General features: G+C 38.3%; 1 protein-coding gene across 4 annotated transcripts in view; it reads left to right on the top strand.

Annotated features, from left to right (window-relative positions):
* The window catches only part of MCM9 (minichromosome maintenance 9 homologous recombination repair factor), a 111,927-nt gene that overhangs the window by 1,117 nt on the left and 93,815 nt on the right, over nt 1–16,995 (top strand). For 3 of the 4 annotated variants that reach the window (XM_058735103.1, XM_058735102.1, XM_058735105.1), the window contains exons 2-4: nt 2,495–2,813; nt 12,002–12,318; nt 13,771–13,852. In XM_058735103.1, the coding sequence (XP_058591086.1) occupies nt 2,510–2,813; nt 12,002–12,318; nt 13,771–13,852 (703 nt within the window). In that variant the 5' untranslated portion in view covers nt 2,495–2,509. Of the gene's footprint in view, nt 1–2,494; nt 2,814–12,001; nt 12,319–13,770; nt 13,853–16,995 lie in introns of those variants that run through there. The other variant, XM_058735104.1, reaches the window with a different exon arrangement.

The following is a 16,995-nucleotide window of genomic DNA, read 5'->3' as shown; positions in this document are numbered from 1 at the left end:
AATCTTAAAGATTGTCTTGTAGCAACTCTTGGGAGTACAGTTTCTCTGTTTTTTTTGTTTTGTTTTGTTAAAATTTTTTTAATGTTTATTTATTTTTGAGACAGAGACAGAGCATGAACAGGGGAGGGGCAGAGAGAGAGGGAGACACAGAATCTGAAACAGGCTCGGGGCTCCGAGCTGTCAGCACAGAGCCCGATGCGGGGCTCGAACCCACAGACCGCGAGATCATGACCTGGGCCGAAGTCGGTCGCTCAACCAACTGAGCCACCCAGGTGCCCCTCTCTGTTTGTTTTAAGCAAAGGCCACGTCCTGGAAATACTGTATGATGAGTTACTTTTCAAGTGCTTTTTTCTGCTTTATACTTGGCTGAATTTAATATTACCTAATAAAAACAAGTTATTTATCGATGTATTGGCCATAATTTGCTCTCACTCATTCTCCTGGGTATACACATGCCTATCTGTCAGTCTCAGGCATTTGTAGTTGTTAGAATTCTTGGCCTGTAACATAAACCACCCCCCCCCCCCCATCTTAACTCCTTTCACACCTTCTAGAATAGTAGGTTCCCAGAAGAAGCAAAATAATGCTAATAAATAGCATTGTAACACATAGTTAGGATGCTAAAATGTGAACTTCATAAGTTGTCTTTTATCATCTTTCTGTTTGTTGAACCGAGTACAATAAATGTTGCTTAAATAAGTCAAAGTACATTTGTCCTCCAGTACTGTTTCCAAACCAAATAAGATTTTCTTAGATGATCAATTTCAACAGTTTATTTTAACTGCCCATTGCCATGTCTGGGATTGTCACCCCCTTGAAATTTAATCCTTCTCTTCTTTGTGCTCCTATTCATATTGTATTTTTACCACTATGAGAGCACTGTTTCATTTGATCTGTCCCTTGGTTCCCTGAGGGCATTGAGGATCTTTTATTGTGCTTTTTATTTCCCAGCATGGTACTGTGAACATGATAGATATCTGCCTGTATACATGAACTTGGAATGGGGGTAGGCCCTTTTAATCTGTAGATACAAATTTTCAAAAAAATACATTGCCAGGGGAATGTGATAGGTGAAGTAATGTAATATAGTGTATTTATTTTCAGTCCTAGTTATTCATCATTTAAAGACCAATTTTCCTTTCCTCAGTTTAATTATGTAGTTTCTTTATATTCTTGATAGCTGTTTTTGCTGAGGCCAGTACGTTTCCTAGGCTAGAAAGAGAAAATAGGAAACAAATTAACCTCAAAATGTAAATTTCTTTTTTTTTTTTAATTTTTTAACGTTTATTTATTTTTGAGACAGAGAGAGACAGAGCATGAACAGGGGAGGGGCAGAGAGAGAGGGAGACACAGAATCTGAAACAGGCCCCAGGCTCTGAGCTGTCAGCACAGAGCCCGACACAGGGCTCGAACTCACGGGCTGTGAGATCATGACCTGAGCTGAAGTCAGACGCTTAACTGACTGAGCCACCCAGGTGCCCCCAAAATGTAAATTTCTAAAGCGAATCTGTTAACTATTCAAGTCAGAACTAGCAATCCACGGGGGCACCTGGGTGGCTCAGTTGGTTAAGTGTCTGAGTTTAGCTCAGGTCCGGATCTCGCACTTTGTGAGCTGGAGCCTCGAAATGGGCTCTGTGCTGACTGCTCAGAGCCTGGAGCCTGCTTTGGATAGTGTCTTCCCCTCCCCTCCCTCATTCTTTCTCTCTCAAAAATAAATATTAGAAAATTTCTAAAAACCCTGGTTATCCATGTACGTTCCATTTATGTAGCCGAATACACATGAATATGGTGTGTGTGTGTGATAAGAGAGGATACATTATTTATATGAATAAAACCTAGAACCAGGACACATGCAAAAAACTCTACCAGAAGTAACTTTAGCCAGAAGACCGCTATTTAAGATATACTTGAGAGCAAATGTATATACAAATTGTGGTTAAAGGAAAGGGAAGGCCTTTTACCATAGAGTTAATAAGAGATAGTTTGGGGAAAAGATACAGGAAAGGCATTGGACCATTTTGGATTTCAGTAATCAGTACCAACATAATTCTTTGGTTAGGTTTAGCTTCACTTTCTCAAAAAATGCATTTACTAAGTGACTATAACAAGTAATTCCAATCTAAGATTTTAATTTTTTTTTAAATTTTTGTTTTTAACCTTTATTTATTTTTGAGACAGAGAGAGACAGAGCATGAATGGGGGAGGGTCAGAGAGAGGGAGACACAGAATCTGAAACAGGCTCCAGGCTCTGAGCTGTCAGCACAGAGCCCGACGCGGGGCTCGAACTCACGGACTGCGAGATCATGACCTGAGCCGAAGTCGGACACTCAACCAACTGAGCTACCCAGGGGCCCCTTAAGATTTTAATTTGAATGATATTTTGAGTTTATAGTGTGACCCAAAGTCAGGATGATTTACAACCAATCGTTTTTGTTTAACTTGTGTTTAAGTCTGCAATACCAAAGGTATAATATGGTCCTTTCTTTTTCTTTAGTCACCTAGATTCAAGATGAATAGTGATCAAGTTACACTGGTTGGTCAAGTGTTTGAATCCTATGTTTCGGAATACCATAAGAATGATATTCTTCTAATCTTGAAGGAAAGAGATGAAGATGCTCATTACCCAGTTGTGGTTAATGCCATGACCCTTTTTGAGACCAACATGGAAATTGGGGAGTATTTCAACACATTCCCCAATGAAGTACTAACAGTTTTTGATAGTGCTCTGCGAAGATCAGCCTTGACAATTCTCCAGTCCCTTTCTCAGCCTGAGGGTGCCTCTATGAAGCAGAATCTTCATGCCAGGATATCAGGTGAATCACTTAAGGATTTTACTGCCATGTTATTCTCTAGGAACATTTTGAGAAATCCCAACACATACTGAATTCAGAGCACTAAGAATTGAATGATGTAAGAACATCAGTTGATCTTTCTACTTAAAAATATATTGTGTAGTTGATGGTCAGTTTCAGAGCAGAATATTGATTTTATACTGGATATTAGAAGGCTGGGGTACTAGCCATTCCAGTCAAGGGGAAAGAGAATGTGTGGAGACAACAGTATGGTAGTGTGCACATATATACATGTGGATATGTGTGTATAAAATTATAATTCAAAGCAGCCTTACGAGCTTATGTGACTAACAAAAGAATTGATAATACAAAGAATTAGAAAAGTAGCAGATTCTATCTAGTGATCTTCAAAACTATTTTAGGAAATTTATTATTTTTATATATCAAGTTTAACACTATACTGGCCACCCATTAGGCACTCAACTTTTGTTGAATGAATGACAGATTAAGTATCTTAATTTTTAAGAATCAGCCCCTGGTGGCAAAGCTGTATCTTTGAATCACTGTAGTCTGTGATTAAGTTGGAGAACACACGTACCATTTGTTTAAAAATAAGTAGTTTTTTAGTACATTTCAGAAAGGTGGGGATTTATAATCAACAAAAATGCTTGCTGTGATTCGAAAGAGATGAGTCAGTATGGTAGAAATCTTTGGAGAAAATAAGATTCCCCCAAGGAGCATGCATTTGATTTAATTGAAAAAAATAGTATTTTATCTAGAATAAAATTATGAATATTATACATCTTTATGCATCAGCACACTAGATAATCTCTTGGTAGGTTCAAGAACAAATGTTTCCTTATAATAATGTTGTGAAAAGATTGTTAGAAGAGGCTTTAATGTTACTGAAATATATTTAGGAATGGTTTTAGGCTGTCCTTACATTCAGATGTTTTTCCATGCTCAGTTTAAATACCAAAATTTTGTCTGCCTAGGTGGGTGACCCTATTGGTTTCTGATAAATTAGCCTGTTTTTTTTTTTTTTTTTCCTAGTTCTCTGAAAAAGTAAATTGCAAATTATGTTACTACCATGGTAGCATTCCTTCTACAAACGTATCATGTGTAGGCATTTGCTAGTCTCTTGGGAAACCATAATACTATGGTATAGCCCCTCATCTAAAGGAGTTCAAGGCTGTAGAGGAGATAGCTGTATAGTCAAATATTTACCAAATGGTGTCTGTATGCTCAAAGATACATGTCTAAGTACATATTAAACATAATTGTAAAGGAGTTTTAATGGCAGTTATTATGTTATGTGATGCATGCCTCATTTAAGGTGTGTGCAAGATATATTTCTTCATAGAACAGGGAGTGAATTCTCAGAAATTCACTGGAGATTTCAAGAGGAGAAGGTAAGGCAGGGATAGAGGTGTCCCAAGCAGAATGAACCAGGGATGGAAATAGAGTGGTTTTAAGTATATTGCAGCTTCACCTTGGACTCCAGGCAAGGCATTTGATTATGAAGACATAGGTTGCCTCTGTGGTTCAGACTCCTTAGGAACCTGAGACATTTTCCAGTTTGTTTTTTCCAGGATTTGCATTGCTCTTTATCTTCTGGGATTTTTATTAGCCTACAGTTTACTTGCTATTTCCAGTGGTTTTGATGAAAGGTCTTGTAATACAAAGATAGCATCAAAGTAAATGAGAAGGAAAAAATAGCATTCATGTGTTATTTAAAGTAGTGGTTCCCAAACATTAATGGCAATCAGAATCAACTGTAGGGCTTGTTAAAGCACTGATTGCTAGGCCCCACCCACAGAGTTTCTAATTGAGGAGGTCTGGCCTGGGGCTCAAGAATTTACGTTTCTAACAGATCCCAGGTGATGCTGATGCTGTTGTTTGGGGAACTGCAGGCTGAAAACCAGGGACCTGAAGTAACTTCTCTCTTGCACAGAGAGGAACCTATCGCTGTCTATTTCCAAAATTTCTTTTTGTTCTTTCTCACTGAATTCGTCAGAGAATGGTAAAGGTTTTCGTGTTACTTAGTAACACATACAGATACATATGTTATACCTAACATGTATAGTTACTTGGTAACATATATAGTAAGACAGGAAGATGAAAATAAATTGTCATTTCTGTCCAAACACCATCTCTTAGCACCTTTTTAGCACTAAGATTTTGATTGTGTATGGTCAGTTTGGCTTAACATCATATTGCCTTTATAAGTTTATTTAAAAATCATAATAATCTGTAATGAAAAGAATCTGAAGATGAAATATACTCACCTTTATTATCTTTCTCTTAAAATAATAGTTACTTTACTATACAAAATAACCATTTAATCTGCCATATTTTGAACAAATTTGCTCAGAATTTCTAAAAAAAAAAAAAAAAAAAAAAGCAAACAGGCACCATATACATGATTCAGTAAATGTAAACTGCTCTTTTGTTTCCAATGTAAGAACATTAAAGATTACATATTGCCCGGTATTGTAAAAGTATAGAAGGTAATTGAAAGCTAATTTCCTTAGAAAATTTTGTTGTAATCTTTATATAGTTTTTTCTTCAGAGATGTTGTAATTGTGTTAGACATAGCTGTAGGAAATTCACTCATCCTGGCTACACTTGTAGAGGAATACAGAAAAGGTTGGGTTGGCATATGCGGGATGCTTAGAAGTGAGCCCTGCTTCCCTCTAATATTCCCTGTGTAATATCTCTCCAGTACATCTCCTTATGCTGACTGAAATAAAACCAGTTTGTGTAGACTTATCATGAGGCCTGGGTTATCATTTACAAGGAATGGAAGGTGTCTCTGGATTCTTCCTTTTTACTCTTCCTGACGGAAGATTTCTCTAGACATGAAAGGCATTGTTTATACAATGGTGCATTCATTTGACCATTTTGCTTACATATTCCATTTGTGTGAGTGTGCATGTGTTAGCCTGGACTTAGGGAAATTTTCTTGTGGAAGGGAAAATGTGAATGCAGTCTTCATGGCTGAGTGAACTGGGGAGAGTTTGCCAGACCAAGTAAAGTGCCTAAGGAAAGGTACAGAGGTAAGAAGCCCCTGTATGCACCACAAAATTCAAGCATTTTGTTCTGACTGGGAGATTTGAGGCCATATATGGTAAAGGTGAGGCAAGAGAGAGAGAGGGAAAGCCCGTTCCCCCTTCTCTTCTATTCACTAATTTTCTCCTTATTGAAAAGTGCTTATTAAAGCACTGGGTTGGGCACAGGGGTGTGAAAAGGATCTCAAGAGGTGACTGTCCCCTCCACATATAGAATGGTTAAGAAACAACGCAGAGCAATAGGAGATTAAGACCCTAAATGAGTGGTACAGTCAGTAAGTGATTATGAATGTCACTGTCATGTTGTTACAGCATTTGGAAGAGATCTTCTTGAATGTGATGTAGGACCAGGGGCCTGAGTAGGACATGCTAGAGGTTAGGGCATTACTGTTAAATTAGAGGAGGGGAGGGAAATTTAGTGACTGTTGCCACAGTGTAAGTTCCTTCTGTTCTTAGAGGGAATCGTATGCAAGTCAGTAGAATTATGGGATGGAGGATTTAAGTCAGTTCTTCAGGATTAAATGTTGAGAAAGATATGGACCCTCTCCAGCAGGTGCAGGTATGTGTATATACATAACATTTTGCCTGAATTTCAAGAACTTTAGAGCTTTCCTGAAGTCCAGCCATGTCCCCTAATCCGGAACCTTGATTTACATGAGGTCAGTTAGGATATTGTCAGTGTAAGTTCCCTTGGGTTAAAGGAACCCAAGGTAGGGAGGTGGGTAAACCATGTGCTATGAAGTCAGTCACCCGGTCAGGCCAAACCCCCCCCCTCCCCCCCCCCCCCCCCCCCCCCCCCGGGGAGCATGGAATCTGTGGAGTGTGGTAGGGGGTGAGAGGGATGATCGTGAATCCTTTTTGGCAGTTAAATCTGAATTTTCTCTCTCGGGTTTTGCTCATTTTGTAGAAGGAGAAAGACTCGTCTTTCAACTCTGTGTCCCCCTTCATTCTCCATGCACTCTTCCTTTTCACAAGTAAATGTTCTGACAGAATACATTCCTTCTTCCGTTCATCCTTTTACTTTCTTTAGTTTTACTTCCACCACACAGGAGCCACCCTCACCAGCCTTGCTAGTGACAGTCTCATGGTCAAACTGAGGGTCACTTTTCAGTATTTCTCTTCCTTTATTTCCCTGCTGGGTTTGATACAGTTGACTCCTCCCACCTTACGAAATTCCAGTCTTGGCCCCACTTGGCAGCACCCTCTTGCCCTTTCCTTTCTCTCTGGCTGTGGCTTCTCTCCTTCCTCTTTGGAGCCCCTTCCTTTACCTGAACTGTATGTGCTAGGTTCAGATGTGGCCGTATTCTCCTGGATCCTGCACTCTCATAGGGTGGCCCGTTTCTGGACCTGAGCTTCAGCTGCCGCCTACGTAGAAACAAATACCACCTCTACATTTTTTCTCAATTTTAGCCAAAATCTGTCTCTCAAGCTCTGTATCCAGATATCACCATGCTTTCAGAGGTTTCACACTAGATATTTTCTTGCTAACTCAGTGTATCAAAAAGTATACTTGGGATTTTTCTCTACTCTGTGTCCCACTCCAAGTGAAAATGGTATTTCCTTATTTATTCTTTCAGTAGATATTTACTGTTTGTAGATATTTGTTTGTAGATCTACTGTTGTAGATATTTACTGTGTGCCTTGCAGAATTCCCTGTTAAGGGAACCAGAGAACTGGGAGTCACTCTACATTTCACCTTCTTCCTGATCCCTTATCTCTACATATCTCAAAGTCAACATAGTATCCTTAATATCTCTCCTATCTACCCCCTACTTCCTAGTCTTGCCATTCATCTTTCTTTCAAGTATATTTTGAACATTTACTATTTAGAAAGCATGGTGAATAAAATCTACCTCTGTCCTGTTCCTGTGCGATTTATATTCAAGTGTGGAAGCATAATTATTTAAATTGCAATAAGTGGAATGAAAGAGAGGAACAGTGTGTTAAAGCTTATAAAAAAGAAAATTCAACCTGCGGTGGGTTAAGGAAAGATTTTATTTAGAAAAGGATATTTAAGCTGATCTTTTAAGGAGGAAAAATGAAAATATCACGTATAAGAACTAACATTTGAATAGTGTTTGCTCGGGGCACCTGAATAACTCAGTGGATTAAGCATCCAACTTTGGCTCAGGTCATGATCTCACAGTTTGTGGGTTTGAGCCCCCTGTAGGGCTCTGTGCTGACAGCTCAGAGCCTAGAGCCTGCTTCGGATTCTGTGTCTCCCTCTCTCTATGCCCCTCCCCTGCTCACACTCTGTCTCTCAAAAATAAATAATAAATAGTGTTTGCTATATGCAAGGTACTGTCCTAAGAAACGTCACATATATGAATTATGTTAGTCTTATGACCCTTTGAGGTAGGTTTTGTTGTTATTGCCATTTTACAGAAGGGAAATCTGAAAGGTTATATAATTTGGGCCAAGATCACACAGCTAGTAGGTAATAGAGCTGTGACTTAAACCCATGTAGTCTGATTCCAGAATCTGTTTTCTCAACTTCTATGTTGCTTCTTAGTGTGGACTCTTTTGAGGATCAGAGTTGGGAGGAGAGTGTTGAGGCAAAGGGGACACTATATGTGAATGTTTGAGTGCTTAGAGGGCTTGGTATGAGAGGAAAGCCTTGTAGTCCAGTCCAGACTTGGTTCCTTATTCTTAGATCTGTGGGCAGCCATGGAAAGGTTATAAGAAGAGGAGATTTGGACTTAGGCATTCTTTATTTCTTTCCTGGATTACTGTAGAAGCAATGGAGGGTATGGTGTTTTATTCTTCTATTCTAAGGTGCTATTTACAGTAAGATACTGTCAAATTAAAGATTGCTTTCTAGGAGAAAACTATAATAAAATTACATTTACTTTTGTTTTCAGACCAAAATTTGTTTGTAAGCCAGAAATAGCAAATATCTATCTAAATAACAATGTAAGACTTCATCAGCTACATGTGATGTTAGCATATGAAATATCCAAGGAGTCTGATAAATTATACTGGGCAGTCTATAGTTTTCCTCGGTATTCTGCAGTTATGAAAGAAATCAGAGTGATACAACACTTCCCATAACTAGTTCTTGTGATCTTAGTTTTCCTTCTGTATCTCTCCTAGAGTTTTAATATATTGATATTAAATATATTGATAGTTTTAATATATTGATAATATAACTTATACTGAGCAATCAGTTTGCATCTGAAGCAGAACTAGAATGAGTAGAAATAGGATGCAAAATGATATCTTTTAGGGGCCATGGAAGAGAGAATGGATACTAAAAAAATCTAAGGAGTTATTAAAATGAGTTTTCTTAATCCATTTTTTCTATTCTTTTTACCTTGCTCATAATTGTTGGTAGATTTTGTTTACACTTCATGAAGGAAATTGGATTAATAATCCTATTTCCCACTTGAATAATACTATTTTCCTGTCCTCTGTATACTTAGAGAACACTAGTGACTTTTTGCAAACACAAAAATAACATTATTTCAAAAAATGTATTTAACCATATGACCCAGCAATTCCACTCCTAGGTATATGCCCAAGAAAATTGAAAACAGATAAACAGAAAGTTGCACATTAATGTTTGTAGCAGTATTATAATAGCCCGAAAGTGTAAACAACCCAAATGTTTATCATTTGATGAATGGATAAACAAAATGTGGTATAGCCATACAATGGAATATTTAGCCATAAAAGGTAATGAAGTACAGATACATGTTACAACATAAATGAGTCTTGGAAATACTATGCTTAAGTAAAAGAAGTGACACGCAAAAGGCCACTTATTTATGATTCCATTTATATGGAATATCCAGAGTAGATTTACCATAGAGACAGCAGCTCAGTGGTTGACAGAGGCTAGGGGTAAGGGAATGGGGAGTGATTGCTAATGGGTACAGGCTTTCTTTTTGAAGTGATAAAAATATTCTAGAATTAGATAGTGGTGATGGTTGTACAACTTTGTGAATATGCTAATAACCACTGAATTATATACTTTAAAAGAGTAAATGTGAGTTTTATTCTTTTTTTTTTTTTTAATTTTTTTTTAACTTTTATTTATTTTTGAGACAGAGAGAGACAGAGCATGAATGGGGGAGGGTCAGAGAGAGGGAGACACAGAATCTGAAACAGGCTCCAGGCTCTGAGCTGTCAGCAAAGAGCCTGACGTGGGGCTTGAACCCACGGACCGCGAGATCATGACCTGAGCCGAAGTCGGCCGCTCAACCGACTGAGCCACCCAGGCGCCCCGTGAGTTTTATTCTTATCTTTATCTTTATCTCAGTTTTGAAAAAAGTATTCATGTGGGGAGCAAAACAAAAGTAACTGAGAATCTGTAAAGCAGTGTTAAGGGTTGCCATAATATACATTCATTCCAGTTAAGGCCAAATAAGAAGGGAAATCTCCACGTAGTCATTTCTTTCTTAACATTAGGGTATAAACTAAAAAAGGACATGGTACTTCCAAAATATAAGCAATGTAGACATGAGAACAAGACCTGTTTTAAATGAGAAGCTTTGGTTGTTGGTATGGCTCTTACCTGGTTGTAACTAGAAATATTCGTATGTTCTTGGTAGCTCGACATTTAGCTATACACAGCTGAATTAACAGATGCCTGAAATCAACAATGAGAAATAGCATGCATATTTTTTTTAATGGATAAAATACCTACTTTGATCCAGCTCCAACTTCTCTGTCTATTCCTGCCCAAAGAATAGCACACTTGTCAGCTCTGGGGTCAGCCTTGGACAGAAAAAGGAGTTATAGTGGCAAATGTTGGCAGTACCTGCCTTGTTTATACAATATACAGTATACATAGAGTCTAGCCAGCAGCAGAGAAAATTTAAGTCTATAGAGTTGTAACCTGTAACACCAGATTAATGTAACCTGGTGCTTTAAGCGTACATACAGTTCATATAACTCATTGCCTTTTTTGTTGTTGTTGTTAATTTCATACTTCCCAAACTACCTCATTATTATCATCAATTGGCTTTCAGAGTAGATCTGTCAACAGGGAGAAAGTGTGCTGACCATAGAAACCTAAAGTATAATCATAGCTATTATGGTTATTTCTCATGACTTGACAAATCCTGTAGATCCATCTTCAGTGTGTACATTTTCCAGATTTTAGAGCTGCTGAATTCTGAAGACCATTGGGCATGAACCAGTGGACCATTGGGCATGAACCACTGTAACAAATGCTACCTTGGTAAACCTGTTAGAAGGCAGTCTTTGACCATCACAGCTAGCATCTCTCTACTCCAGTGATGTATGGCAGCCAAACATAGAATGGGCCTTTCTGCCTAAGAATTTTCCTTGGCATTTTGAATCTTTTAAGCTGCCTGTTGATTAATGGTGAAAAACACAAGTTTTTTTTTTTTTTTTTTTTTTTTAATTTTTTTTTCAACGTTTTTTATTTATTTTTGGGACAGAGAGAGACAGAGCATGAACGGGGGAGGGGCAGAGAGAGAGGGAGACACAGAATTGGAAACAGGCTCCAGGCTCCGAGCCATCAGCCCAGAGCCTGACGCGGGGCTCGAACTCACGGACCGCGAGATCGTGACCTGGCTGAAGTCGGACGCTTAACCGACTGCGCCACCCAGGCGCCCCAAAACACAAGTTTTTTAAAGGATAAACCGATGCTGTAGGTAAACCTTGAGGTAATTCAAGGCTTGGAAACAGATTTGTGTATTAATAAATTCTGAACCTAACTAAAAAAGGCAGTAGCCTTCTAACACTGTAGGACTCTGGTCATTATGCTGCCTTCCCCTTATCACTCAGCTTTGTGGTTTACTCGGTCATCTATTGATTTTATGTGTCACAGGTGGTAGTATATTCTTTACTGAATGAGGTTATAATTACATAATGTATTTAGATTCTACTGATAGCCCTCTTATGAGAATCAATCCTTTTTTTAAAATCCTGGTTATTATGTCATCTGGATATGTACTTTTAAAAAGAGTCCACTGATCATTGTTATTTAAAATGATCTTTTTCTGTTTTCTTAATTGAATTGATCTGATTTTTTTCTGAAGTAAAACTCAAAATTTTTTTTTCTGAAGTTATACCTTCTACTCCAGGAAATATGAGAGGAATATATTCCATAGAGTCAAATCCCAAGACATAAGTTGATGTGGTTTTTTTGTTGTTTTTCTCCATCAGGGTTGCCCGTTTGTCCTGAGCTGGTGAGGGAGCACATCCCTAAAACCAAGGATGTGGGACACTTTTTATCTGTCACTGGGACAGTGATTCGAACAAGTGTGGTGAAGATCCTGGAGTTTGAGCGGGATTACATGTGTAACAAATGCAAGCATGTATTTGTGGTCAAGGCTGACTTTGAGCTGTACTATACCTTCTGCCGGCCGTCCTCCTGTCCCAGCTCGGAAAGCTGTGATTCTTCAAAATTCACTTGCCTCTCAGGCTTATCTTCATCTCCAACCAGGTGTAGAGATTATCAGGAAATCAAAATTCAAGAACAGGTAAATGATCAAAGAAATGAGAGAAATCACAACTTTGAAGAAGGTTTTTTTTTTTTTTTTTCAGCAGTGGTCAAATTACCAAGAGTGGGGAACACATGAAGGATTACAAATGAGATTTGTGTCATCACACAGTATGGTTGCACATGTACCAGGATATAGTCTTTAGAGACCATGCAGTAATCATCTCTGTATAGAGAGCATTGACATATGGCACCCAAACATGAGAATGGCCCTTTCTGCCTAAGAATTTTCTTTGGCATTTTGTAGCTTTTAAGCTGCCTGTTGATTAATGGTGAAAACATAAGATTTTTAAAGGGTAAAACGATGTTGTAGGTAAACCTTGAGGTAATTCAAGGCTTGGAAACAGATTTGTGTGTTAATAAATTCTGAACCTAACTAAAAAAGGCAGTAGCCTTCTAACACTGTAGGACTCTGGTCATTATGCTGCCTTCCCTTTATCACTCAGCTTTGTGGTTTACTCGGTCATCTATTGATTTTATGTGTCGCAGGTGGTAGTATATTTAACATAATTAATAATTATATTAAAATTAAGGGAATATTTAAGAAGTTCAAACTAGTTGTATTTAAGGGATAGGAGAAAAATTAAATGGTTTTAAGTGGTTGTTACACATTGGAGTATTCAGGATTTGAGGTTTAGGCCCAATTTTATTTGCTGTGTCAAATGAGGTATATATACATAGACACTCTTTAATATGGGACAGTGTGCCAGGTTTTCCTTGCCGCTGAAACACAAAGGTATATTCAGTGTCAAGGATTCAAACTCCTGTCTTTCTATATACCATTCTTAACATGTGACCTCTATTAGGGTTCTCTATAATCTAAGATGGTAGTTACAACTCTTTCACCACTGTATACTAGTCAGACAGCAGGAAAAGGGAGGGACGGGCAACAGCACCAGCCAAGTCTCCATTCAAGTAGACCTCTTTGAAGTCTAAGGCATGCCCACTCATTTCATTGGCCAGAGCTTAGCCATATGACCATATTCCATGTGCAGGGGAGCCTAGGAAATAGTCTTTTTACTGGGTACATATCCATGTGAAATAAAACCAGGGTTCTGTCACTAAGGAATGATCAGAGGAACAGAGTGATTTGCCCAGGTCTTAGGACTAAAGGTCAGGAAAGAACTGCATGTCTTTTGTAGGTAAATAACTTTGGTATTATGTTTAATAGGTGGAGCATGTGTTTATTTTGAGCATTCACAAGGTAGATTATATTTGGAGATATTTTCCATATTGGTGTTTTTATTTTACTCTAGTGAGTTTATAAACAGATAGTAGGTACAATTTTCAAGAAAACTTTATAAATCCCCATCACAATTAAATTGTATGATAATACCAGGGAAATAGAAACAGTAATTCAAGAACTGCTAGGCTTCTGAATACTTAGCATGTATTTAAGCATACTTAGTATGTGTCTCCTTTTCCTTGCTAGGTTCAAAGGCTATCTGTTGGAAGTATTCCACGATCTATGAAGGTTATCCTGGAAGATGACCTAGTAGACAGTTGTAAATCTGGTAAGAATTTTTGTTGGCTTTTATAAGAGGTCCTAAAATACTGACTAGGAAAAAGCCATTTTTTATTTTCACCTGAACACTGTGAAGTTCAGTGTGGAGGCTTAATTGTTCACCTTGAGAACAGAAACTGGCATGGAGTTGGGAGGTGATAAACAGCAGGAAAGAAGCTATAGCTTAGTCCAGTCCAGCCACTGTTTTATAAATGAAGAATCTGACTTGCCCAAGGTCACATGGAGAGTTAAGTGGCAGAACTAGAACATGAACCCAGATCCACTGACTTTTCGTCCAGGAGTCTCTTCAGCACATCCTTGCTTAACAGTAGCAAATTGTAGTGGCTTTAGTGGATCAGACAGTATGACTCTGTCAGATACTACTGTACTCTTACTGGTATCTAGAAGAAAGGAGGTGATTGTTCCTCTCTCCTCTGTGCTGGTGACACCACAGTAGGAGTCACATTGATTTTGTCCTCTGAGAGTTCTTGGTGTTTCCGTTGGCCACTTGCCCAAATTGAGAAGGAATTTGAAACCATGCTGAAAGAACTGTGGGTGTTTAGCCTGAGGAAGCCTTAGGAAGGACATGACAGCTCACTTTTCGTTAATTGGAAAGCTGTCATACAGAAATAGAATTATAGTTAGAGGAGATTACTATTGAGTTTGAGTAGTCTGAAGCTCCAGGAAGGTAGATTTTATCAGACGATGGTTTCTTTTCTCAGCGACAGTCAAGCAGAGGGTGTACAACATCTGTTAGTGACTTAGGCCTCATGATGGCCATTGATCTGGATGATCTGAAGTGTTCCAGGCAAATCAAAGACAACCTCAGAGCTATTCTGGAAACTGGAGGACTTCACAGGGGTTGTTGTGATGTCATTCTTGGTTATATTTTGATCTTGAGGCTAACCAGACAGCTCCTAAGCTCTTTTTTGCCCCATCTGAAATCATCTTGCCCCTCTTATTCTGCTCAGTGGGGAGCCTGGGAAGAATCAAACTTAAAAGTATTAGTGGGAGGGAAAGGATTAATATTGGCCCACATGTGTAGAATGGAAGTGTTCTACATTAAAATTTAAAATGACTGTATTTACAAAAAAAAAAAATGGTAGGGAAGAGTTTTATTGGAAAAATTAAGATGTTAGGAGGTTTTGTAAGTCAGTATTGCTCAAGAGAGTAAATATTATTTTCTGTAGTAACCACATTTAAGTATCATGAGATGTTCTTAATAAAATTTGATACGTTTTTTTAAACAAATGTATTATTCTACGTATGTAATGCAAAAAGAAAGAAGGAGAATAAAGGGGATTGTTTTCAGCTGTTAGTAGGGGCTAGGGCTGTAAAATTTACATGGCCCTGTCAGCTAAAGGTAGAGATCTCAGAAGCAGACTGCATTCAAATGTATAATCTAACAGTTTTAATCAAAACCTTTTTCTCTAACCGAAGTAACTGACGTTTTCCGTATTTTGGCACCAGTATCCTTATCTATCCTATTCCCTCACTGTGTCTTCTTCCCAGAACTGACAGGCACTAAAAACTCTAGTATATTATACAGTTTAAAGTCTTTTGGACTTACAGACTTTCAATCTCAAAAAAAGGTTGTCCTAGTCAGCTTCTCTGAGGCTTCTCCTTCCAGCCCTAGAAAAGGCAGGTGGCAACCTGTCTCCCTAAAAGTCAGCAGCTCTGCTCCCTACACACATTCCTAGGCCTTGACCAGACTTTTGCCTGTGAGAACGGCACAAGATTATTCTTTCTCTTTCCTCTTCTTATTCCAAATAACTTAAAAACTGTTGCTTTTACTGTTTGCCTAGCGATTTCCACTTGCTATTTAACATTTAAGTTACATTGAAAGTGGGCCAAAAAATGGAAATGGTTGGTAAACCTTAGCCTGGTGTCAAAAATTGTTTCTTGATTCACCTCAACATTCCCTGTTTTAAGTATTTCCTGTTCTCACTCATACCTTAATCTTACTCACCCTTAATCTCAATAGAAAACATATAACACAAGTGTATCCCCTGGACAGAAACAAGTATATCTGACCTCTTATTCCACATCCTTGTTCTCCCCTACCAGACAGATCAAAAGTGCTTCATTTCTGCAAATTCCACCATTTCTCTTTTTCTTTAACCCTAGATATCTCCAGATGCTTCATGTATAAAATATTTACTGAACTGCCGTTTCATTAAAATTATAAGGCAAACACTATGGAGATAGAAGAGTTCAGTATCTAGAGTCAAGAATAATTCTTTATTGGGGCACCTGGGTGGCCCAGTCGGTTAAGTGTCTGACTCTTGATTTTGGCTCAGGTCATGATCTCACAGTTTGTGAGTTTAAGTCCCGTGTCAGGCTCCATACCTACAATGCAGAGGAGACTGTTTGGGATATTCTCTCTCCCTCTCTCTCCACGCCCCATCCCAAAATAAATAAATAAATACTTTAAAAACCCTCTTTAAAAAAAAATAAGATGTTTTCATGCAGTTCATCTAAACTGAATTCTTTCTGCCCTGAAAAAACCTGAAGCTATTTTTCTTTCACACGTCACTAACAATAATGGATGGAAGCAGTCTGTCAGCAGCTCTTTTTTCATTTATCCATAGCTACAAATCTCTGTGGGAATGAAAAGATATATGGCATAATCCTTGCCCTTGAGGAATTTACAGTCTGGTTGGGAACCCCAGATTGACACATGCAGAGTAATAAAGTTGGAGTTTGTGTCCTGAGAACTGCCAGTGCAGTGGGAGGTCAGACATGGGTCTGGTTGGGGGTGGCTGCAGTGGGAAATAAGCTGCAGAAGACAGAGCGGCACAAAGAGCTGGGATTATAGAAAGTAAGAGCTTGAGCCTCCTGACAATAACACTGTTTGTAATTTTTATTGTGGGAAAACTTAAGTATAATAACAAGGTTTCGTATAATAATAGCTAATATTTGCCAGTTGAGCACTTCCTGTATTCTAGATATTGTATGAAGTAATTTATAAACGTTATCTAACTTAATTTTCACTGTTGTTCTGAGATATAAATGTAACTATTCCCATTTTTCTAGGTCAAAATATAGGCTCAGCAAAGTTAAGTAATTTGCCCAAGGACGTAGCCAGTGAGTGGTGGAGCTGGGATTTGAATCCAAATTGGGTAAAATCAGTGCTCTTGGCCGTTCTTCAGT

This window comes from Neofelis nebulosa, chromosome 6 (assembly GCF_028018385.1).
Source record: "Neofelis nebulosa isolate mNeoNeb1 chromosome 6, mNeoNeb1.pri, whole genome shotgun sequence".
Classification (NCBI taxonomy): Eukaryota; Metazoa; Chordata; class Mammalia; order Carnivora; family Felidae; genus Neofelis; species Neofelis nebulosa.
Note: the sequence above shows the minus strand (reverse complement) of the source record. Positions and strands in the feature narration are given on the sequence as shown.